We start from the raw sequence: 23,505 nt of genomic DNA on the forward strand, positions 1-23,505 counted from the left end.
GTGTTGCTTGAGTTTTGCTTTGGGGTTTTTTGTTTGTTTGCTTGTTTGGGTTTTTTTGGGTTTTTTTCAAGGAACTTGTACTATTTTTCTCTAACTGCTTGCCTGGTGATCTTACATTGAGGAGAAATCTGCATCACCCTCCTGAGGCAAATGAGCTTGTTGCCCTCTCCAAAATAATCTGCCCAACTACCAATGAATTTAACTAATATGTTGATAAGAACTGAAGTAACAAACCTCCGTATTGTTCCAGGAAAGAGTCCTTTCCATTCTGGTATTGTTAATGTACATTTTTATTCCAAAGCTTTTCTTTTTCATCTGCTTAGGTCAAGAGGATTTGGTCAGACAGTCTGAGATGAGGCTTCTAAACCGAACACCTGAACAAGAACGCCCTCGGATTTTGCCTCCAGACCAGCGTCCCCCAGAGCCACCAGAGCCTCCGCCTCTCACTGATGAAGACCTTGATTATCGGACAGAGAACCAGCATTTGCCTATAACTAACTCTTCAGGAACAGATCCTCATGCGGGAGTGAAAGCAGCTCTTCTGCAGCTGCTCGCTCAGCATCAAGCTCAGGCGACGACAGAGGAGCCAGTACAAACGAGTGTGGATTATCCGGCTAGAGACTCCTACGTACCAGGCCCAGACTACAAGGATAACTTTGGATCATCTTCCTTCTCGTCTGCCCGTTACGGCAGTAGCGATGGAATAGGAAGTGGATCATCAGGAGCATTAGAAAGGAGGAGCTTCCTTGGAAACTCGGATATTCAGTCTTTGGATAACTACAGTACTGCTTCATCTCACTCTGGTGGTGCTCCTCCTCCATCGGCCTTTTCGGAATCCTTTCCCAGCTCAGTAACTGGTTACAGAGACATTTACCTCAACACTGGCCCCATGCTTTTTAGTGGAGATAAAGACCATAGGTTTGAATACAGCCACGGCCCCATCCCGGTTCTGGGGAGCAGCAGTGAAGCTTCCGCAGGGCCAGAGAGCACGCACTCTTTGCCCACAAAGATGCACAACTATAGCTACGGAAGTAACTTACAGGAAAATCCCAGTGGCATCGGCCACATGCATGGACAGACTTGGACTTCTCCTGCCCAAGGACCTGGCTATTCCCAAGGATACAGGGGACACATTAGCACATCTGCAGTGAGAGGGCGAGGCAGAGGATTACCATTTTGAGTATCTGTTTTTCCTCAGGCACATCATTTTTATCTGGAAAAACTTTTTTTTTTCTCCTAGCTGCAGTTTAAAGCAGCAATTCAACAGACTTGAATAATGTTAATTCAACAGCTTTATTTTTATGTGGAAAAGGGTCTTGCATACAGTAGGAAAAATTAAAAACGCTTAAAACTCATGCTGTCTGAAAACTAGATAAATTGATTGTACATGTTCACAAACTCTAGTTCTGAATTTTATTTTGTATTGGCAGTTTTAAGTGGATGCTAAATTTAGGGACATCAGCTTTTTATGGCACTCTTTCAGATCTTCTGAACTATGCACATTTGTGCTTTTTTTGTAAGTTTGGACCAACTTTTATGTAAAAAAAAATTTTACAACAATCAAAGCAGGGCACTGATTTATTTGGTATTTTTCTTTTTACAGAACTACCTTTAGTCTAAGGTCACTGTCAGTCTTTGCACTGCTTTCAGTGTTATTGTGGAAGGTGTACTTTGTGCTCATTTCAGATAATAAAACACAACCTTTCTCTTGATGCAAAATTTTATAAATATTTGGTCAATGTTATTTTTTTTCTTTCAAGAAAAAAAAAAAAAGGAATGGATGTTCTGGTAAAATGTTCTCTCCATCTCCCAGGCTTGTTTATATAAAAACTGTTTTACTTGAATGGTAAGTGCCTTAACATGTAAGCTTAAGGTCTGCAAAAATTTGGAAGTACTATATAGATTGATATGAAAATAATACCTAAACCTAGGTAGTTAACATGAAAATTCAGATAATAATAGGCAACTCAAACAGGTCATAACCTTGTGCTGTTTACTTCAAGTGGGCCAGTTATTTAGAGACCTAATTCTATCTCGATTAAATTATAATTTCCAAATGGAACTTCATGAGAAACGATGAAAGTGAAGAGAAGAATGAAGAGTGTAGTTTTTCCTCAGCTCCCTCTTGGAGTGGTAGTAAGTGTTTTAGTTCCTCTGACAAATAAACTCTTTCTGTGTCCTTACCAAGTGATTAAATAGTTTTTTCTCTTAAATGTCAACAGCATAATTACTTTGTGTGAAAGGCTGACACAGTCTTGTTTTTGCCACAAGTACTGCGTTGTAGGAAGTAACCACAGGAAAAATGACCAGTATTTAAAGCAACAGGAAAATGTTTGACACTAGTTCTAATTTTCTGGAAACTTGTGATTGTGCCAATTAATCGATTTTATATCTGCTGTTCCACAGAACATTTTAATATTGGAATCGAGTCTCTCTGAACAACTGATCAAATGACTGTAGTTGAAACTCTTACCAAGAGCCACTCCTCATATTAATTACAACTTCCAGCATGTTTTTTTTTTCTTTGACAACAAGTGGTCTCTCTCCTGCAGAGAGGAGGTATGGTTATATTTTGCATGTACGTAAAAGAATGTTTTAAAGCCCATATTGGAAACAATTTTCCAACTGATTATCCAGTTGACAAATCGGTACCTTATGTAACTGAGTGTTTAATTATTACTTTTTAAAAAGTAAAATTTCTACTTACACTATTACAAACGTAGTCTTGTCAGTGACTTTTTGGATTTTCAGAATAGAAGCCAAAATTGTTGGTGTTTTGTTTCCTTTTAGTTGAAAGTCCTGGTTCATATATGGCTCACTACCACGTTGTAGAGCATAGAGAAACTCACTTCACTAACTATGTAGCATTTGAGGATCTGGCAGATGAGAAGTGGAGAGTCATGCTGCTTACGATGTCCCTGTAAGTCTGGCAGTTGTCTTCTCTAGACACAATAGAAAATCCTGCAATCTGAAAATAAAAAGCGGCCCAGTTCAGAAATAAGTATTTATGACCTGAATAGCCTGGGCTTAAGAAAAACAAAAGCTTCATGCGTGAATAGCAGTGCATTGGATAGTTTTCCTGGAGTAAGGACACCCTTGTAGTATTTTTCTGCTAGTAAAATTTTAAAGGCAAAAATCATGAGTGTCATTTAGATAAGGATGATGTCAGCTAAGGCTTTTTGTTTACTCATCTTTAAAAAAAGAAAAACCTCCCACAGTGATACACACAGATGACTTTTTTTCAGAATCAAGCAAAAGACTTCTAAAGCTCTTGGGCAGTTATTTTCCCTAAAACTGTGCAGTCTGGTGTTACTCTGCTGCACCTCAAATGTAACTGCAGGTGGTAGTTCACTAAAAAAGCAGGTAAGCTCAGGTGGAAGGTAGCTCTCAGAGGACTAAATGATTTGAATTCCATGACAAAAATGCAAGGAAGACGTTGTGTCTCCTCCTGCTTCCCTTTCGGAGGTAAATTTTCAAGTCTTGTAGTTCACCTCAGTTGGTGCAGAGAAGTCTGCCCCCCTCTGCACGTGTTTAATCATCAGCGCAGCTTCCTCAGGGCTGGCAGTGCTCCGGTGTTGCATCATCCCCCAAAATGGATTTCATTCTTTGGCCATGGGAAAAAAAAAAAAGCATAAGTAATCCTGACTGAGGAGAGAGAAGGAGATGCAATAGAGAGCTGACTTCCAGATGAATCAGAAACACAACTCTGGCACCCTGTGGCAGATGCATACTGCACAATGGCTTTTTCCCCAAATTCGGTTTAAGGATGACTAGCCTCTGACTTGGAACGCTGTATCTGCCTGGGACAACAATGCTGGGATAATTTGGAGGGAAAGCTAATGTATTGCATAGATGATAACTCTGAAGAGATTACCTTCTTTGCAACCTGGGAGATCTCGGCTCTTTTACTGGCAGCCTTTCCTTCTGCGCAGGGGCTGTGTGTGGGGAGGGAGCTCTGCCCTCCCTCTGCACGGCACCCCTTGGGGTGTGCGGCAGGAGGATTTCTCCCCCTGGCCACGCTCCTCTGGCCCAGGAGTTGTGTCTGGGCAGGTCAGCAGCCAGGGAACTGGCCGGATCGAAGGACTGTAGGTCCACGTTCATTTCTACCGGACCTGTGTGTTATTTATCAAAATTTCTTTCGAATTAAATCACATAGCCAGGTGCTTACGTCAGCTCAGAATTTTACCCCTTCAAACAAATTTCACTCAGCAGAGTGAGTCTGTACTAGTTTGGCAGTTTACATCACATGGCTCTTGCATTTTTGATGCAGTAGTAGACAGTTTGAAAACCGCATTATTTTTTCTGTGGAGCCGTGGCTTTTGTTATTTCCCCCCCTCCATTCCTTTGGGTTTACATTTTCTGTGCTGCAATTCCAACGTGTGCTACAGAGACCTGGACACTACATCAAACAGTAAGTGTTGCGTGTTTGTATTTCTGCATAAACATAGCAAAAAATACTGTAATCATGGACTATCAAGTAGCAAGGACTTCATTATTTATATTAAGCCGTCTTTAGCCATACCAAGAGGAAGAAAGCGAGCAGGACTGGACTGCTATGACCATGACTTACAACGCTTAGACTACTATAATACTTAAAATCAGCCAAAGGAAAAGGAAACAGCTTTTATCATGAATTGCTCGTTGTTGTTGTTACCTTGAACAGAAGGAGCAGTGTTAGGGAAGAGGTGTTAAAATATGTGTATGCTTAAATGTTAATATAATTTCTTGAGAAAATAATTTTTAAATTGCAAACTTCTATATTTTCTTATGTTTCCATAAAACATGGTCTGTGTTAAATGTTCTCCACACCACAGTAGTGGAAGGTGCTTTCTAGAAGCAGAGGTGATAGGTGCTGTCATCTAAGTTCTGATGGGTTTGAGTGCTCCTCTCCTTTTGCTGGGTGCAGGAGGCAGTTTGGGTTTGGGGGAAGTTTATAGTTGGATGAGTTTAATAGATAAATGTACGGTAAAACCTGAAGTAACATAGGATACCTCTTGTCTGCGGGCAAATCAGATCTCAGACCATGAATTCTGTTTCCAAGAGAGAAAAATCTCGGATGTATTTCTTGCATTTTTCTTCTCATTAATAAAACACGCAAGTGTTTTACACACAACATTTCTCCAGTCTGTTCTGTTACACTGCTTTTTACATGGGGAAGTTTTGGCTATTTCCCTTCTTGATCGTTTTCGGGTGTTCTATATACACAGAAGTGTGTCATGAAATTAAGGAATCACCAGAAAACTGATTTGAATTCTGTATTTAAAAAGGAAATGACCTTGGGTTGACTTAAAATCGAACTAGAACTAACTTCTGCTTATCAGGGTGAAGAATACTTTATTGCAGGAGTTATTTCAAGACAACCTAATTTAAATTAATCCAACTGTTATGCTTCAGCTTGCTTACTCTTCGTTATTTTAAGCCATTTGTATTTAAAATGTATTGTGCAGCCTGTAAATAAAATACATGAAAACTTGAAGTCTTCCGTTGTTTTCCCTCTTTGGTTGTCAAATGGCATTTCAAAAGAACATCGGGTTAACCTGAAGTGGCTTTTTAGTATCCAGATGAGTATAATTTTTCCATGTATTAAAATTCTGTAAGTTATTTTCACTGCTGCAGTACTTTCTCAAAGGAAAACCGCAGCGACTGGCAGGACGAATGCTCGCTGGCAGAGCGTGGCTCCTGGCTACCGTGGGAGCCAGGGCGCAGCGTAACATTCCAGCAAGCGCTGACAGCACTGCAGAAGCAGGCAATGTGCTGGGACACGGTTACGGGAACCGGGACCCTTCAGTGGTGAGAAAATCCTGCTGTTCCCAGCACCTGCTGGCTGAGCTTTTCAGGGTGGTGGGCTGTGTAAAATTTAAGTTTTCCTCCATGCTCTCCACGCAGAGGTGTGGTTAATATTCCCCACCACTGGCTCTTTAAAGAGGAGGGTGTGTGCATTAGAAATAATGGGAAATCAAACCCAAAGAGCCCAAAAAGCCAGATATTGTCCGTGTCTGGCTACATGCGTACGCTGCTGCTGAAGCACTGCGTGTCGAGTGTGGCTTCAGCAACCGCACTTCGAGTGCTTGAAGCTTATCTGCTTTTTTCCTACTGTATCAGCTCATCTAATACAAATGTTTAAATGCTATACTTCCATCCCAAAATAAGACGCTGTATCTTCAGTACTCTTAAACTCCAGGTTGGACAGTCTGCTGCTGTCATTGCTCCAGGAACTTGCCCTTGGGAAAGCCAGCGGATGGGCGGTGAAGATGGAACAGGCGGTTACAGGGGCCAGCACCAGTTACGGAGGCATCCCTTGACATCAGGCTGGCAAAACGCTTAACCATAGCCCAAACCTTCTTCTCACTTTGGAGACACCACTTTGCCAGCAGCTACAGTGAAAGCCCGGATTTTATTTCCGATGACCAGTTCAAGCTGTGTTACACAGGATGTTGACTTGCTCAGAGCAGATCAGGCAGGTGTGTGAAACAATTCCTAGCTGCCTGCTCCGTTCTTCTCGTGAAAGCTGCTATTGCAGCCAGTAACAGGACATGGTTGGCTCTGGTTTATGTTGGAGGATGAACCTGCAAGGGTTTGAGACTGGTGCTGCGCCCCATTTATTCAGCTGTTAGTGCCATACAGCCACCAAGCTGTGCAAAAAGGTACCGGCAATCACTCCAGTGGGATCCGCACGTGAACCAACATCCTCAGCTGCAAATAAAGCAGCATCCAGTGAAAGAGGGGAGATGCCAGTAATGGCAGCACAACAGCCTGTATCAACACAGAGCAATGAATGTGTCCGTGAAATCAGTGGCAACAGAGGAAACAAACCATCTCATGTCACAGCTGTGAATGGTTGCTGTCAGCTTCCAATGAGCCACACGGTTTTGCAGAAACTTCTGTTCAATGAGCTGAACCGGAATTAGGTTGCTTCTATTTCTAAGGAACGCCTGTAAACCCTGACAGGCCATCTGGATGAAGGGGATTACAGCTACCAAACTCCCCCGTCACGTGGAAGAAAATGCAAGTCAGAGCTCTTGGCAGCGACAACAAACAAGGGGAGAGAAAGCTCCATCTGACAAATGAGGGGAACTGGTTCTTTTCCCAGTCAACTTCCACGGAGCTTGAGCGTTTTAAAGCCGCTTGCTCATTACAGCTGCTTATTTGGGGCTTTTGCTATTGCCTGTGGAAGAAACTTGCAGTCAGGGTGATTTAACTCAGAAGGAACTTTGAGCCTACGGTAATGTTTTATTTTTCTTCAGGTGCAGCAGCCCTTGCTCACAGGCAGCATTCATTCAGTTTGCTTTTCCCAGCACGGCTTCGACTCCGCATCAGCAATTCCTTCAGGGGTGCTTTGGACGTACTATTGATATGGCAAATCCTCATCAGGTGATGAATGTGTCTTCAACAGGGCTTCTTGCAAGGAGGCTTTGTGAAGATTTTTTTTTCGCTATTAGAAAACAGAGTGTAGAAGAGCCATAACCGGGTAGGAAAAGGGCACCCTTGGGTGTGAGCTGTACGGAAACCAGCCCGGGAGCTTCTGGTACTTGGAAGCAGATCTGACAGCCATGTGCTGCCCTCAAGGTAACTTGAGGGGGATTATTTGGTTTCTGTGATTAGTATTTGACCTGTGCAGAAGTGTGTCTCTGCTACGCTCCCTCCTACATGCCGGGAACAGTCACTGGGGGAGGTGGCTGGAAGCGAGTAATGTGCAGGTCTAGCGCAGAGGGCTGCCTTTTTTCTTCCCTCCTGCAAGTTCTTTTCAGGACTGTTCTACAGACGTGTAAAACATGCTGGCAGGTTTGACATGGGGAAAAAAAAACACTATCTTGCCTTCCAAATTTTTCCCGAGGATCTTGGTTTTGCACGGGTGGCAGCGGGAGGGAAGCGCTGCCGGTGCCCTGCTGTGGGGTGTCTCAGTGCCACCAGAGTCGATGCTGGTTTTCCTCATGGCTCCACGTCAGGGTCGCCCTGAGAAAGGAACGGGCTGTACGGAGACTGGTACAGAGGCCTGACTTAGGGGATTTTCCCTGAGCAAGGATGGGAAAGATCATGATGTTTGTGACTAGTGGCAGGAAAATGCTGCTTACACAGGTCTGTTTTTTGTTTAAGGGGGAGACAATAATTCCTATGCTGCGGACTTCACTGACGCTGCTGTCTCCTGGGCTGTTTTAATTAAGAATTAAGAAGATTAAGAAGAATAATGCCTCAGCCAGAACAATGCCATCGGTTTCAATGAATCGCCAGAATTTGAATCCCCAGAACAGCCCAGCCCTGCGGTAAGGTCTCCTGCTGCACTACATCTGCTCGTCCGAGCCTATTCCCTTCTGTTTCACCGAGACAAGGGAGTAGCTGTGTTGATACTCTAGAAATACTCCAAGCTTTTTTTCCATACCCATTGTTGCAAATTTTTTGATGTACCAGGATATAGGGAAATAAGTGTGTACAACAGGCCACGGAGCCGTACGTGAGCTCTTTCCTTGGACCCGTTCCCTGACACAGATCTCATGGAGCAAGGATGGGAGCAGGGAACAACCTGAGCAGCTGAACTCAGCTTTGTGGGCCTCATTGGTGGGATCCGCTTTTATTTCTGGTAGTGGAATATACATTGTACTGAACACTGAAAAGCTCCAGAGTATCTTTCAGGTGAGGGAAGCATCGTCCACACTTGTGAAGCCAAAGATTCCCCCGCTCTTACCTGAAGATGGACAGAATTATTTGCCAGCATTTTTTTCTATGCATTTTCCACTGCAACCCACTTCAGCCTCTACACAGACAAAGCACCGTGTTGGAGACCTCATCCAACAACAATCTCTCTCGTTGTTGTTCTGTTCTTTCAACTTTCTTGCCAAACTGACCCCTAACTGACTTTAAAAATCATGCGGGGCTGATGCTGTCTGCAGGCCAAGGAGGTCAGAGGGGCAGGGGAAGGTGAGGAGGTGTTGCTCTGCTGCGGTGGGGACCTGGAAGACCCCAGAGACGTGGTGGCACCGCAGCGTCCTGCTGCACTGCAAAGAGGTTGGTTTTGGTCCCAGTTCCCTTCACGGAGCATCTGGAGTATTCGGCTCCAAGCCCCAGGCATGCATCCACTCATTCCAGGTTGGAAGCATCGTTTGCCTCCTGGAATAGTTGAACTGGTGCCACTGTCTCAGTGACTGAATCATTCTCAGCAGCTCGCTGGTCATCTGGAGCGTGTAACTGTGCAGCACCCGCTGGAGCGTGTCATTCTCCACCCTCTCGGTAGGAGGGGTTTGCTAGCCTCTCCCCAGCACAGCCGGTGACGCACCCCGACCCTGCTCCTCACGTTGCCTCTGAGGGGAGGGGGGTTAGGAAAATGCTGTTGTTTTTCAGATGAGAATCTGGGAGAAAGGGCCTTGTCTGAGGCCACGCAGGGTGTACACAGCGAAGTGTGGAGCTGAGTGGGGGTGTCCCTGGGTTCCAACAGCAAGTGCAGAGATGAGCGAGCAGACGGTCCAGGTTTTGTAACGCCAGACTGGTCTTTGTCTCTGAATGGTAAGCTCCAAGATGAGGTAAACTGGAGGTCCTCGGCTTTGAAAAATTGGAGGAAGCTCGGAATTTTTCAGAGGAAATGGTTTTCCAGTGACATTGCTGCTCCCACAGAGCGATGTTTACATCGTAGCACTGGAAACCCCAAATATTGCTGTGCAGCACCTGTAAAGCCAGAGTTACCGATGCTGCCTTTTGTATGTTGGTTTTATTACTCCTAGAAGAAATGTTTTTTGGGTGCTCCAGCATTTGCTGTTCCCCAGTTCCCTTCACCAGGCCCATGGATATTCCCTGTTTCCAGTACACGAGACAGGGCACCAAGGCTTAGGTCAGATGAGGTGGTTTCTTGTTCTGTCCTGGACAAGTTGCTTGGCCTCTTTGTGCCTTGTTGCTCGCCCGTAAAATATGAATAAATAGTTGTACCCTGTCCCTCAGGCCCACCATCAGAATAAAAGCATTGCCTGAGCTTCTCAAAAATGCTGGTAAGTGCTAAAGACCATTAGAAAAATGCTGAACTCCCTCCTTCACTTAGCAGCCTTCTGATCTACACCCTGCAAGGCAATGGACGGCTGACCCATCAGGACTTCTGCTTTGCAGCTGACCTAACGGCAAAAAATAGGTGAGAGAAGAGGAGCAGGCCACCCGCTGCCTTCCTGCGCTAGATTTTAAACTGAAAACCCATCCCCATACTGGGAAACAAAGGATGCTGTGTGCAGTGCACAAAACCAACAGCCAAAGTCACCCGTCTGCAGTTCCCTGACCTTCCCCACCCCACAAACACTTGTGAAAACTCGTGTCAGCTCCCGACTGAGTCCTTGCCGTTGAGCCAAGGCACCTTCCCGCTTCCTACCCTGCTCCTGCAGAACAAAGATTAATTGTGACCATTTATTTTAACACCATTTTTGTGAAAATCATTCATTGGGGGGGGGAATAGACTAAGAACTACAGAAGAGATGGGAAATGAACAGAAAGCTATTAATGATGTGTATGAGAAGTGGATAGTAAATAATAATTAAAAACTTATCTGCAGATGGTCTGGTGATTCCACATCAGGAAAGTATTGCTCTAAACCTGGCAGACTTTATTAGAAGCTCTGTACATTTTTCTCCCCAGATCGCTCCTCGTTAGGGGTTGCAGATCCTGCTCTGAGACTTACAAGCAAGCACATACTATTATGCAAGACAGTGAAAGAAGACATGCAGGTAGTAGCAATCATTTTTATTTGCAAACTGTACTTGCAATTACAATATTGCCTTTTGGGAACAATGACCAAAAAAAAAAAAAAAATCGCACAGAATTTTGCAGACCTGTTCTATCAGGAATTCGACCCTGTTTCAGCTTCTAGCATCAAACCAGAGATGCCCATCCATTTCTGCTCATCTCCTGGGAGGCTCCAGCTTGGTTTTGAGGGGTTTTTTTCCTTTTTTTTTTTTGTTTTTCCTTTAAGTAGAATGTTTAAGAATGCAGATTCTTTACTGACATCCAAGGCAACCTTCTGTGTGCTTTACTGAAGCACGTGTCGTTTGCTGCTACCCTGCAGCCTCTCAACTCTTTCATTTCTCAGCTCCTGGATTAAGGTTTCAGCATTATGGAGTTCTGGTATTCTAAAACTGTTACATTATGGGAAGCAGTAAACCAAAGCATTACTCTGCATGGGAAATCCAGTGCTTTCTGGGTTTATTTAAAATGTAGATAAAGGGGTAGATGCAGTGCCATGAAAATAAGGTGCTCTTGCCTTTGCAGAAAGCGTACATGGGAAATGCAGAAAGGATTTCTGTGAAGCCTGTGACAGGAAATGTGTGTTAACCCCATCTCCTATTATTTCAGTATGCTCAGAGTATGGGCACACAGGTCTGCCTTTTATACGAAATCATAATTTCATACAATTCATTTAAATATTGATTTGTATGCATCAAGTTTATCTGTAAGAACAGAAAGGATCCATACCTTGTCCCAGTGTGAGGTTTGCAGGCTGGTAAGTAAATAAACGATTCTTTTCAGTTACTTTTTGGAAGCAACATTTGTTTAAAAGCATCTGTTACTCTCTTTGAAGTGATCAATGAAAATAAAGAAAATGTAATTTTCACTGAAATCTTGTGGTGAAGCTGGCATGACTACCAAATAGTCTTTTTTTTCTTGAATATGTATTTCCATCAAGTTCTAAAAAGATCTGATTGCTTGAGATACAGTCCCAGTACGAGGCATCCTCCTGTCTTGGTTAAAATACATTTCTGTCTAAATAATTCATCCGTGTGATGTGTTTGTGGTGGCAAGAGCAGAAGGGGAGTAAACAGCATCCAATATTATTAAATAGAGTCACTGCGGTCTGTAACAAAGTAAGAAAGCTGGTACCTTAAGTATTAGGTGAGATCATCGATCGTCTCTATAGAATCAGGAAGAAAAATGTAATCAGAACAAGAGGGATCAGTTATATTGACTAATTAAAAAGAAAAATTTCCCAAGCCCTCTCCTGACAACAAAAGAGGCTGCAGATAACAGGAAAAGGTCAGGATTTCCTGCGCACAACAGAAGGAGCATCAAATGCAGATGCTTCACTGACACTCAGTTTGAGAGAATCTATTTCTAGTTGTGTTTTAAGTGTGACCAGTATCCAAAACAGCTTCTGCTGTAGGAAAAGGGGCTAACTGACCAACTTACCAAGACAAAATCAACATGAACAACATACAAGCAGGTGCTTTGCTGGGTGGAGAGTGTTTAATAGGACACTGGCTCAACCTCTTCCAACCGAGCACCCTTGGCTTGCACGACGCTTTGACAAGTTGTGTAACTCCACTGGAGGATTTCACAGGACAGGGAAGAGAACACATACACAGATCCAACAAACTGGTTTAGATTTTTTTTTTTTTATCGGATATTTTTGCAAAACATCATCCACATCACGCAACATACTGTGCATTGCTGGAATGTTAAATTCAGTGCTTCCCCAGCTTGAACACTACTAGTGATGCATTCACGTTTTCAGGCTTGGTTTCCTGTAGTTTTTTTTAAAAATAAGATCCATGAAATGACTCGTAATTATTATGGTGACAGTTTTATGCTCTAGGAAGAGATTATGCTACTTAAAGCTCCTGCCTAAAAAAAAACCTCAACCAAAACACTTGAAGACCTGAAACCCCAGCGTTAGCAACACTTTAGAACACTGTCGCATTTTGCTTTCTGATTCATTAACGGGAAAAGCTGAACCACATCTGTCTGCAGGAGACGAGTGAGCAGGTGCTTCGCCAGATTAGGCATTTAGCAGTTTAAGATACTGGTCATTAAAAAACCAAAAAGCCTCATTAAATTAATGGCTAGTAGAGCTAAAGTATGGTTTTATGGTAAATTCTTGAGAATCTTCCACTGGAAGGGGCTGCACTTTTGATTACAGCATAAATCATTTCCATATGCCGTGCGATTCAGTAATACAAGTATCCCTCTCTTTTTGTCAGGAGACTGTGACCTCCACTTCTACAGTGTCATCCGTGAAAACTTAGACTGTTGTCTTAGTTTGGAATTGTTCCTGCTGTGACTGCAGATTTGAGTTCAGATAAAGGATGAAATCCAAACCCCTGTTAACTTCAGCAAGGCTTTCCATTGAATGCTCCAGTGATAGATTTTCCCTTTTGATCAGAATTTTGCTTTTTTTTTTTTTTCCCTAAAACTACATCCTGTTAAAAAAATAAAAGTATAATTTGTCGTATCTATTTCAGCCATGGAAGACTTGAACTGCAGCTTGAGAGCTGTGAACCACACAAACGTGGGGATTATTGAAGAAATCCCAGAGAGTCTCAATTGTAAGTATTCGCGTGCTAACAGTAAGAAGTGGGTTTCTTTTGTTCAGAGCAATGTTTCTCTTTGTATTCTTTCCAGCAAATTTGAAAGGTGATCAAGAAAATGAAAGTGGGTTTGCAGTATCAGAATTTGGAACATTTAACGAATAGTTAATAGCTAGCATTTATCATCAGTATGTGCTGGAAGGGACGGCTGCCTTTCTGCCGGCACCTCCCTCCTCCCAGGAGGGCAATGCATTTGAAACTCTGAAAATTTCATTGATTAATCAGCTTTAGGGAATGCAGCAGGGAGAGCAGAAAACTCTGGGTTCTCTGCTGCCACTGAACAGTGCTAATGGTTAACCCAGACACCCTCTCTTGCTCTTCTTTAATTCTCCCATTTGTAAAATGATGGAAGAGTGTTACCCTCTCTCAACATTGACATGATGCTTCAGTAAATCTAATGAATGTCTTGGTTTAACTTCCCGTTAGAAGTAATGTTCACATTTGTAAGGTGAATTCCTGTTTAGAGGGATAGAGGGATTAAAGCTGTTTCTAGAACTGTCTGTTACTGTTCTACTGTTTGCACAGATCTTTCATGTTGGCCTGTCTGGAGCAACAGGGAGGCAAAATAATTAGAGATGAGCCCTGAGTTCTAAATCAGATAAAAAGGCGTTGTTTGCACTGCCAAACAGAAACACAAGAGATAAAGAGTTGCAGACTTCCATCAAAACACCACACTTTGTCTCACAATCAGCGTGATTTATTTTTTTCCCAGCTAGTAACTCTAGTTCAATGGTCTTCATGCCATAAATGTTTATTGTGCTTCACAATTTCCCGTACATACTTAACTGATTTAGGTATAGAAAATTTGGACAATTTTGGTAATTTTTTAATAAGAGAAGTAAATGGCGTTTGGTATTATATTCTAAAAGAATGAGTATCATTAGCTTCAAAGAAGATGATACAAACTCAGTCAACAGCTCCACGAAGGAGCATGAAGTGGCAGCAGAAAGCGGGCGGGGAGATGTCTCTGTCACAGGGGTGGCTGGGCCCACTGCACTGAAATGGCAACAAACTAGGGGTAACCTCTTGGAGAGGAAGGGGAGTTGGATGACCCTGCTCTGGCACTGAGCATCTGTCCAACTGTTTCTAGCCCTGGAGGCAAAGGTTTCCTAGAGATAAAGCACTTTTAGCCAGATCTAAACTGCTTTAAAGGGAAGGCTTAGAGTTGAGGTCTAACACTCAAGAGCTAGTACTTTTGTAAAGGTAAGTTTGTGAGTTCAGGTTGAGAAAGTGTTCTTAAATCAGCAACGAACCTATTTTAGTGAAAGGGGCAAAAAATTAAACTGATTCAGTTTGTGCCTACTGAGGCATTCAGATGGAAAGCTACTGTAGGCTTTGTGGATGGATTGTGAACTAATGACAGAATGCTGGAACTATAGCACTATTAAACGTTAACACCACTTGGTGATTTCTCTCCTTTCTTGGGGAGTAAAAAGTTGTTTGAGCCATCTCAAATGATAAAAAAGTTTATCTAGTTACCTATGTCAACTGGTACACAATCTTCTGAAAGCCTGAGACATGAAAATCATGACGTGATTCTTCACCACTCAGGGGGTGCAATCCTCACTTTTCTCCCCTTAGGAGGAAGATGGAAGGCAAGTGCCAAGATTTGGGGAAAGGAGAAGTCTTTACTCTTTGAGAATTTAGGAAAATATTGTAAAAACAAGTTTATTTCATTGTGACGCAGTCTTTGGTCCTGTATAAAAGCACATATATGAATTGGAATTCAGAACAATTGGTAAACAGCGCAGTTTATTGCAAAGCACTGACAGATAAATGGATGATACAATTTTCAAACTGTAACGTTAGATACTTACACATCTTGGCTGCATGAGTAAATCCTCCGACATCGGTGAGATTACTCACAAGCACAACTTGAAACCCAGACCATACAAACTTTTATTTAGAAGGGTGCTGAAGAGCTACTTGTAGACTTCCCATATAACGCATGTTTCAAACGCTCCCCCTTGGATGTCCAATTAGCATATTTATATAAAGAGCACATAAAGATATCCTGAACAGGAAAAGAAAAACGACCTGCCTTCAAAAGTAGTTACCCATTCTGTTGACCAGAAGCACTTCCCCTGCAAATTGTTCCCAGTTTTGAAATCAGAAAAATGCTCCATCTCAATGCCTTCTTGCTAATTCTAAAGAGAAGTAGCCTGAGATGAATTTTTTAAATCCTGTTCTAACTGAAATTTGAACATTCGCAATTGTTTTACAATTTCAATGTAAAAGAGTCTGTCCAAAGTGTCAGAGAAGAATGGATATTCTATACTACAAAGTCACAGCAAAAACCCAAACCTGAACTATCTTTGAAGTATGACAGTACACAACTCGGGGAAACTCCCCACCTGGTGTATGACAGGTTACACAGAATTGTACTGGGCTGATTTAAGTTATCTTACCGGGATATTAGCATAATGTGGTAGCAATGCAGTTCCCTGTTAACCGCACTAACAAATGATATTTTTTTTTTCTAGAAGAGAGTTAGTCAAGAGTTATACAACTCCTTTACAACAACTAAAGGGAAAGTCTGATGGACTTTACGCACAAACACAATACAAACAAAACATAATGGAAAAGAAGTCCAGCAATCCAAACTTCTGAAAAAGGAGCTAAATGACTTACCTTAAAGTCTAAGAAGTCTGCTGAAGAAAGAGCAATGCCCATATTCTTAGTGTGTTCATTGCAGAAGAATCCCCTCGTTAACAAGACACAGGCACTATATTGTTTCATGGGCTTGTGAAGAAAGGATGTACTTGTGCTATGCTTTTTATCATCAAATGCTATTTCCAGAGCCAAACTGTTACTACAAAGTGGCTTAATTAACAAATGAGGAAGTGATATATCCTATCTCCATTAGAAACACGTGGAGAAAAAGAATGTTTGCCATATGGGAAAAAGGAGAAAATCAGTGAGGAAGTAAGTGCTTAATTTTACTGGATATCATAGTAAAAAAGGCAAAGCTTAAATTCGCTTTAAGTACATTATATTTATAGTTCTGAACATGTGTTCATGCATGTTACAGCTATTCAGCAATGACATTTTGAAATTTTACTGTAACTGTATAATTTCTACTAGAAGCCAGAAAGGTGACAGATTTTAAAGTTTTTGGTGCAGTATGATAAGGTTAGTAAGTTTATTACATCTACATTTCAATTCCTTGCTGATTCTTGACCAAATTATTGGAGTCTTTAGCAGTCTGATGTACTTATAATTGCCAGGTCATATCCTGAAGTGCACTGGAGCAGCAGCTTAACAGATGGCAGTGTGGAAGGCCTGTATTGACTAAACAATGCTTCAAGATTATTTCCTCAATTCTCTTTCTGGAACATTTACCTTCGTTGATGTCTGACACACGGTTCCAGGAGTTAACAGTTACTACCAGAGGAGGCTGGCTTTGATCCCTGGGTCAACTGCAAAGCCAAACTGGAAAATGCATCTTTGCAATGTGCAAGGGCAGCTGATATTGGCTATTGTCTAAGCAGTCCCACCTCTAACAATCTCTCTTCTGTCATGAATCCTTTTCCTTTCCGTTCTCCTTTCCAAACCCGTTTTCTTCTCGTGTCTAACTGGGAACACATCATAGCTTTAGTCTCTTAAATAACATCGTATCCATTTCCCCAAGATTACCACACATTGCAAAAAGTAAACTGCATTGAATTACAACGGAAATAGTAACAGAAAAGATGACTCAGCTGAGTGTCCTGTAACTTTTTAGTAAGCTTTACAGCACCTGTCAATTTTTTTTTATTTTTTTTTGGGGGTGGGGGGGGAAGAGGAAAGAAAAACTTTATACTTCACTTTTCACAATGACATTAATCGATTTAAGACTATTGGCAACTTGTCATCTATGTTACAGATAATGATACTGATAGCTGCCACTTAAGGCGCAGTTTTGATTCTGGAATGAAGATTTAACCATTCTTGATATCAAGCAGGCATTATGTTCTCAGTTCTCCGAGCAGCCTTTCTGAATACAATACTAAAACAGTAAGGTCAACTGGGGGAAGACACACGTGACAAACTTTAGATTATGGTCATAAAAGTGCAAGAGACTGAGCTAGCACATTTCAGCCTGTTAACCCCCCTTCCAGTTTGAAGTTGTTCCTGAAAGCGGCATTAAACCAAGACATTTTATGCTGAAACAGATAAAGGACAACTCTACCTCAGCAAAAGACAAGTTACTAAGAAAAGTCTAATGTGATTCCCTGTGTTTTTCTACCTAACTGTGCTTCAGGATTACAAAAATATGTTTTCTGTGAAGTATGTAAGAAGCTTAAAACAAAACATATGTTTTTGAAAATTGAACTAATGCTTTTATTTATTTTTAACTAAGTTTTCACTCTCTACCTCCTGCTTAAAAGCCAGGATCAACAAACAAATAATGGTACGTTCAACAAAAATTTAGATAGCTACTACAGGCTTAACATGGCACCTTAAGAAGCATACCTGCAGCTGGAACCATTTATTTATTCTAGACTACAATATTCACTACTGGTTGTAATAGGAACAGACCTTCCACATATAGACAAGCTCTAAAAAAATTCATTGTTTTCCTCTTCAGTATAAAAATATAGCATGCATGCAGACAAAACAAGACTTGTCTAGGCAAAGATGCCTACCATGGGTTAAAAAAAATAAAAAATTGGAAAATCTTGTACAGATTAAAAAAAAGATGCTATGCATGTACTAATGCCAACTGAATAACAAACTTTCATTCATTCTATGCTATTCTAACAGGTGGATCCAGAAAGTACATTTGCATTTATTTAATCTTGATGTTTTATGTGCTCCTTTAGACTCAAATTGCCACTGAACAGCCTTGTTACTATAATCCAGAAATGTCTAGTTTTGCTCCAAGTACGATTTTTTTTTTAAGTACAAAACCAAAGGATTACAGAATTATGTTTATGACTCAAGACCTGGTTCAACAAATTAAACTCTCCCAAGACAATACATTTGTTTCCTGAGTTACCTAAAGGTCATGTTTCAACTTTATGTTACACTGGAATTAACAAAAAATACTATTATGCACAAAACCAGAGGTTAACTACAGCATACAAGCACATTTACACAAGTCACCTAATTTCACTGGTACTATTTGTGTTAATGTGTACACCTTAACAAAAGTCCTAAAATAATCTTTATACATTACAAAACAATGATTTACAAAACTTTATTTTATTTCCAAGTTATTTCATTCTAAAAATGCTGAAACATAAAAAAATACCATTTCCTAAAGGAGTATACAATAAAAGGCTAACAATCTGGCATGGAAGAGGTAAATATATGGAAATCTGTTTTAACAGTCACAAATCAGTCGCTGGTGATTAAAGAACACTTTGTTCTTCAAAGCTGGTAGGCACTTCCACGTAGCCAGAAATGTAAGTTTTCCTACCACTCCTTTTCCCTCCCATACATAAAAATATCCAATGCAATAAAAAAAAAGTAGGATAAAAGGGTGGACATGTGATCAAATAAAAGCATTATCTACCATCTTGATATTGGTCATCGTGTGTAAGTGTAAATATTTTTGTCCCAAAGTTTTCCTGACAAGATGGAGTTATTTGGCCTTTAAAAGTGTTAGCTGAAATACCTCCCTTTTTTACCAGTATATGTTGTTTGCTCACTGCTGTATTGTTGGTTTATGTCTGTAACAGAAACTGGCTCTAGGCCAGCCCAGGGGTCCTCAAGCATTGAAGGTCTGTAATAGTTTTCCACATCATTAGACACTCTTTTCTCTCTGCCATGCGCTGTACCAAATGGAGTAGATGTCCTGGGTGATCCCTTTGGAAGAAAACCATCAGGTAAAGAAACATTTAATAGACTAATTCAAACTGAAAAAAAAAAAAGTTTCCTTCTAATGTAGCAGAGCTTTGAATCTGATTATTAATGCTAATTACTACTCCTCACCTGCATCTTCCTCAGAAAATATTAACTTTTTAATACTTGTAATTATGAGCAATGATTTATCGGGATAAGAAAAAAGAAAACCAGTCTTCTCCAAAATACTTGTTTACGTCACTCTGGCACATAACTACAGAAAAGCTCCTCATGCTATTTTTCATAAGCTGTCTAACTCAATGACATGTCTAACTCAAAAGCTGAACAACAAAACAGGGAGACAGAGGCTGAGGAAGAGCTGATGTTTACAAGGTCAGAAGTCAGATAATAAGTACTTACAGACTGAACACAGTATTGTATAAAGCAAATAGCTACATATGACGCAAATAACTTACTGGCAAAAACACTCTGTTTTAACCAAACTAGTGTTCTGTGGAATTGGAGAACAGATTACCTGATAAATAATCTGGGTGGTAACCAGTGATTAAGCAGATACTGCAGAAAAGAAAAACCTTTCGCTTTTGATATTTTTTTTTAAAGATCAAGGATCGCCACAATTGCTTCTGCAAACCTGCTAGAAGTCTGCAACTTAAAAGAGAGCTATCACAAAGGAAATAGCTATAACCATTTTCTCCTGTTAGCATCATCCATTGTTCTTTTCCTCACATTCACTTCCATAAAAAGGAAGGCTTGTCTAAAACTATATTCATTTAAATGCATTTGTTTTATCCAGAGTTAAACAACCTATACTACAGACACACAATAAATAGTCTCCAAATGTGCCTGCTGCATTCTGTATGATTAGAAGAACAGGACTTCTTGAGGCTGGTTACCAGTCTCTGACTTTGTAAAAGCAGGTAAAAGCACTGATTAATGGTTCTGTCCCCACATCAACTTTTTGGACCATCAGTGGTGGTATCTGAATTTGAGTAGTAAGCCCTACAGAATCTGTGTAAACAGATCATATGAAACAATTTCTAGGTAAAACTGAGAAATGGTGCCGTATAGTGAAGACCCCTATGCTTAGCCTGAAGAACAAACTCCACTGAAAACTGCTGAGTCTTGAACCTATTTCTGAAACTGTGTTAGAGCAGAAGCCACTAGCGTGGTCCCAGTACGTACTTTTCTAGAACTCCTAAAGGTTGATGATAATGGATACACAACCAAATGTGGGAACATCCATTTCTTATTTACAGGGCATTTGTTTCTAATGATTCGTTGTAGTACAATTAGATTATGCAGCCAAGATGATGATCTCAAAACAGAAAAACTACTTAAAGAGAATTACTTTATGAGGTATTGTATCATAACTTAGGAGGGAAAGAACCTCAGAATAAAGCTAAACATTTTCTAAGGTACAAGGAGTTTCCAAGAGCAAGTCAACCTGCACTAGCCACAGCGACATTAATGTTCTTTAGGCACTGGTGTTTAGAAGTAAAGCAGTAGTACACAGCGCATTCTATCCAAAAGTTAAAAAAAAAATTAATTCTTTAAACCACTGTGTTTAATGGACACCCTGTAGCTCTGACATCGTAAAACAGTTTGACTATGGAGTTTATTTAATATTATGTCTAACCTGCAGCACTCAAAAGCCGAACTGACATAATGACCTGCAGTATCCAGGGACCGAACAAAATAATTCAATGGTAAGACTCTTTTGGACGGATTTATTTTATAATATTAAATTTCACTACAATGTAATGCAGGCCACCAGTAACACCAACATTTTTGCACGTTTGAAATCTAATAAATATTTTTTTCCTCTTTGTATTTTCTTTACGAAAAAACCAAAATGTGATTATTCAAATTATAGCTCTGTGGAAAACAGCCCTACCTGTGCAAGAAAAAAATTTTTGGTGCCAAAGATAGCTTAAAAAAAATTTACGATCACTGGTGCCAACAGCCTTTTCTCACTGAACCTTATAGTTCTTCTATTCTCGATACTTTTCTTCCAGATAACAAATCTCTCTCTATAGTAGGAAAAAAAAAACAAAGTTTGGTGCTATTCATTAACATGTTACTGAATAGGGTAATACTGCCTTGAAAATGGGGACAGTCACTCCCTTTATCAGCTTTCTTTGTGTGATGTAATTTTAGCTGCTGGCAGATGCACAGAAGCACAGAAATTATGACTGTACCATTTCAAAAGATTTTTATTTGCTGTAATAATTTTCACCCCTATGGATACTACCTACTTCACTGACTACTGTTGCGTGCAGAAAGGGAAACACTACTGCTAAGTTAATTCTAAGAGGAGATATTCAAGAGATACAACACAGGTTTTCACAAAATTTAAAGCAGAAGCGTCCCGGGAAAAAATGGAAAGCTCTGTTAAGAGTTGACCACATAACGGTTAAGTCAGACATTTTCGGAAAAAATCAGGCTTACTATGTTTTACTTTAAATTTTCGGTTAATTTAAAAAAATGAAAGTCTTCAAGCACACAGTGAGCACAGAATACTACTAACAGGTCATTAATAGAACACTAAAGTAAATATAAACTGTCTTTTGGATTTCTGTGTGAGATTTTGAAGAGTGACAAGATTTTTATCTCAAAGGTGACAGTAGCATCATAAGTTTCAAAAGCACTGTAGTTCTCTTAACAATAGCATCTACAGAAGGTAACAATCCACACACCTCAGAAGAAATTTGATGTTTAGCACAAGCAAAAAATCCTTCTACCTGAATCTACTCGTGGCCTCACGGACTAAGATTCTTGTTGCCCACGTCAAAGAAAATGGGGATTCATGGTTTATGAAATTTCCTCCCTCTGTGATTGCCTCTATTGCTCTCTGAGGCAAAAACAACCCATGTGTATACACATAAAAGTACACAGATACACATTACCTTAGTCCTAGGGAAAGCTACAGACATATGATGCCTTTCTAGTCTTAGAAAGCACCACCATCAGGTGCTCTTGAACTACTCAAAAGGTCTGCAGAAGGAAAGGGGAGAAGGGAAAATGTTGTGACAATCTATAACTGGATTCACACTTGTACCTTCTTTATTTCAGGCTTCTTACTTAACACCAAGGATGGAGCCTATGAGACTGTTCCTGCCCACAAGACCTGACATGAAACAGTTCTGACTAAACTTGGAAGCAAAAGGATTCCTGCATATTTTTCTGCTCAGTTAATTTAAGGCAAGCTTCTAAAAAACACTTAATGGAATATCCAAAGAGTGATCTTCTGAAGGGAAATGTCTAGGCACTGGTGACGTAAACCATCCCTCTAGAATCTGCAGCAGAAACCCTTTGCCTTTTCAACAGGTACAGAGGTTAAGCAACCTGTAGACTTCCACACTGGGAGAGCCTTTGCTTTTGTGTTGAAGAAAATGCTTAAAGTTAATAATGATCCCCTTCCACCACCTACGAGATTCCTGTTAAGACAGTTATCTGCATCATAAAAAGGTAACCAAATACTATTTTTGAATGGGAATGTGTCTAGGCAAAGCAGGCACATGAAGATTTTACTAATCTCTATTAAGATTTGACTTCATTATTAAACTTTAATCTTTAAAGGTATCAGTAAGAGCACCTGAACATTTTGTCATTGTTTGTCTTGCGCATAAGATTTCTTAGACTTTTAAGGCTTCTCTAATATTGCATAAAGCCAGCGATGTACATAAAGCTGGTATCATCTCAAGAACTGTCACCCCTATCTGCACTGGCAGTCACATGCCCCAACTAAACCATCTGAAAAAAAGCATATCTCACAGAACCTGTTAATAATTCTCAGGAAAACTACTTTATTATATAAATTGAAGCTTTCAGTGCAATACAAAGACTTGAAATCTATCCACTGCTATCCCAACAGATGCTCTCTTTTCTACTTAAAGGAGCCTCATCTTAATTCTCTTTAATAGAGCACTTTTTTTTCTCTACTCATGTCCTAGAAAGCTCTGTGTGTGGACAGGACAGCTTCCATGATGTAAGAACACAGCCACAGTAAAAGCACACAGCACTTCACCACTATGTTAAAGAAAACTGATCAAAGGGAGGTACACACAAGGAAAAAATGGCTGCAGTTTTGTCTGGCATTTAATTTTCTCTCTACCTCCACATGCCAGAATAGGAAAAGGAAGAAAGCTACGCTCTTGTGAGTCCTTGTGTCTTCACAGCAAGCCTCAGCCCAGCCTGGGGCTCTCTTCCCTTTCCTCATCACACAGCTGCCTGACCTGGGATCACTCCATCCTCTCTACTGGGGGGGCAAGACCGATGTGACCCCAGTGTGGTGCCAGTCTCGCTGTCCCCTGAAAATCGTCGTGGGGGGATGGGTGCTGTCCCCTGGGGGCTGAGGGCCCCGCTCAGCAGCAGCTCCCTCCCTCCCGCC

The 23,505-nt window shown here is 40.8% G+C and overlaps 2 protein-coding genes across 2 annotated transcripts in view; one reads left to right on the top strand and one right to left on the bottom strand.

The window, feature by feature from the left end:
* CDK13 (cyclin-dependent kinase 13) overlaps positions 1-1,773 on the top strand; it is a gene marked incomplete at its 5' end in the record, with an annotated part of 33,119 nt that extends 31,346 nt beyond the window's left edge. The window contains one exon of the mRNA XM_010078184.1: positions 324-1,773. Within this exon, the coding sequence (XP_010076486.1) occupies positions 324-1,180 (857 nt within the window). The remainder of the gene's footprint in view (positions 1-323) is intronic.
* A 16,723-nt stretch (positions 1,774-18,496) lies between these two features.
* Positions 18,497-19,118, bottom strand: MPLKIP (M-phase specific PLK1 interacting protein; the record flags this gene model as incomplete). The annotated part of the gene is made up of 1 exon (XM_010078185.1): positions 18,497-19,118. A coding segment is annotated over one exon (204 nt), but the record flags the coding sequence as incomplete, so codon positions are not given.
* Positions 19,119-23,505: the final 4,387 nt, after the last annotated feature.

This window comes from Pterocles gutturalis, unplaced genomic scaffold, assembly GCF_000699245.1.
Source record: "Pterocles gutturalis isolate BGI_N339 unplaced genomic scaffold, ASM69924v1 scaffold34353, whole genome shotgun sequence".
NCBI classification, from domain to species: Eukaryota; Metazoa; Chordata; class Aves; order Pterocliformes; family Pteroclidae; genus Pterocles; species Pterocles gutturalis.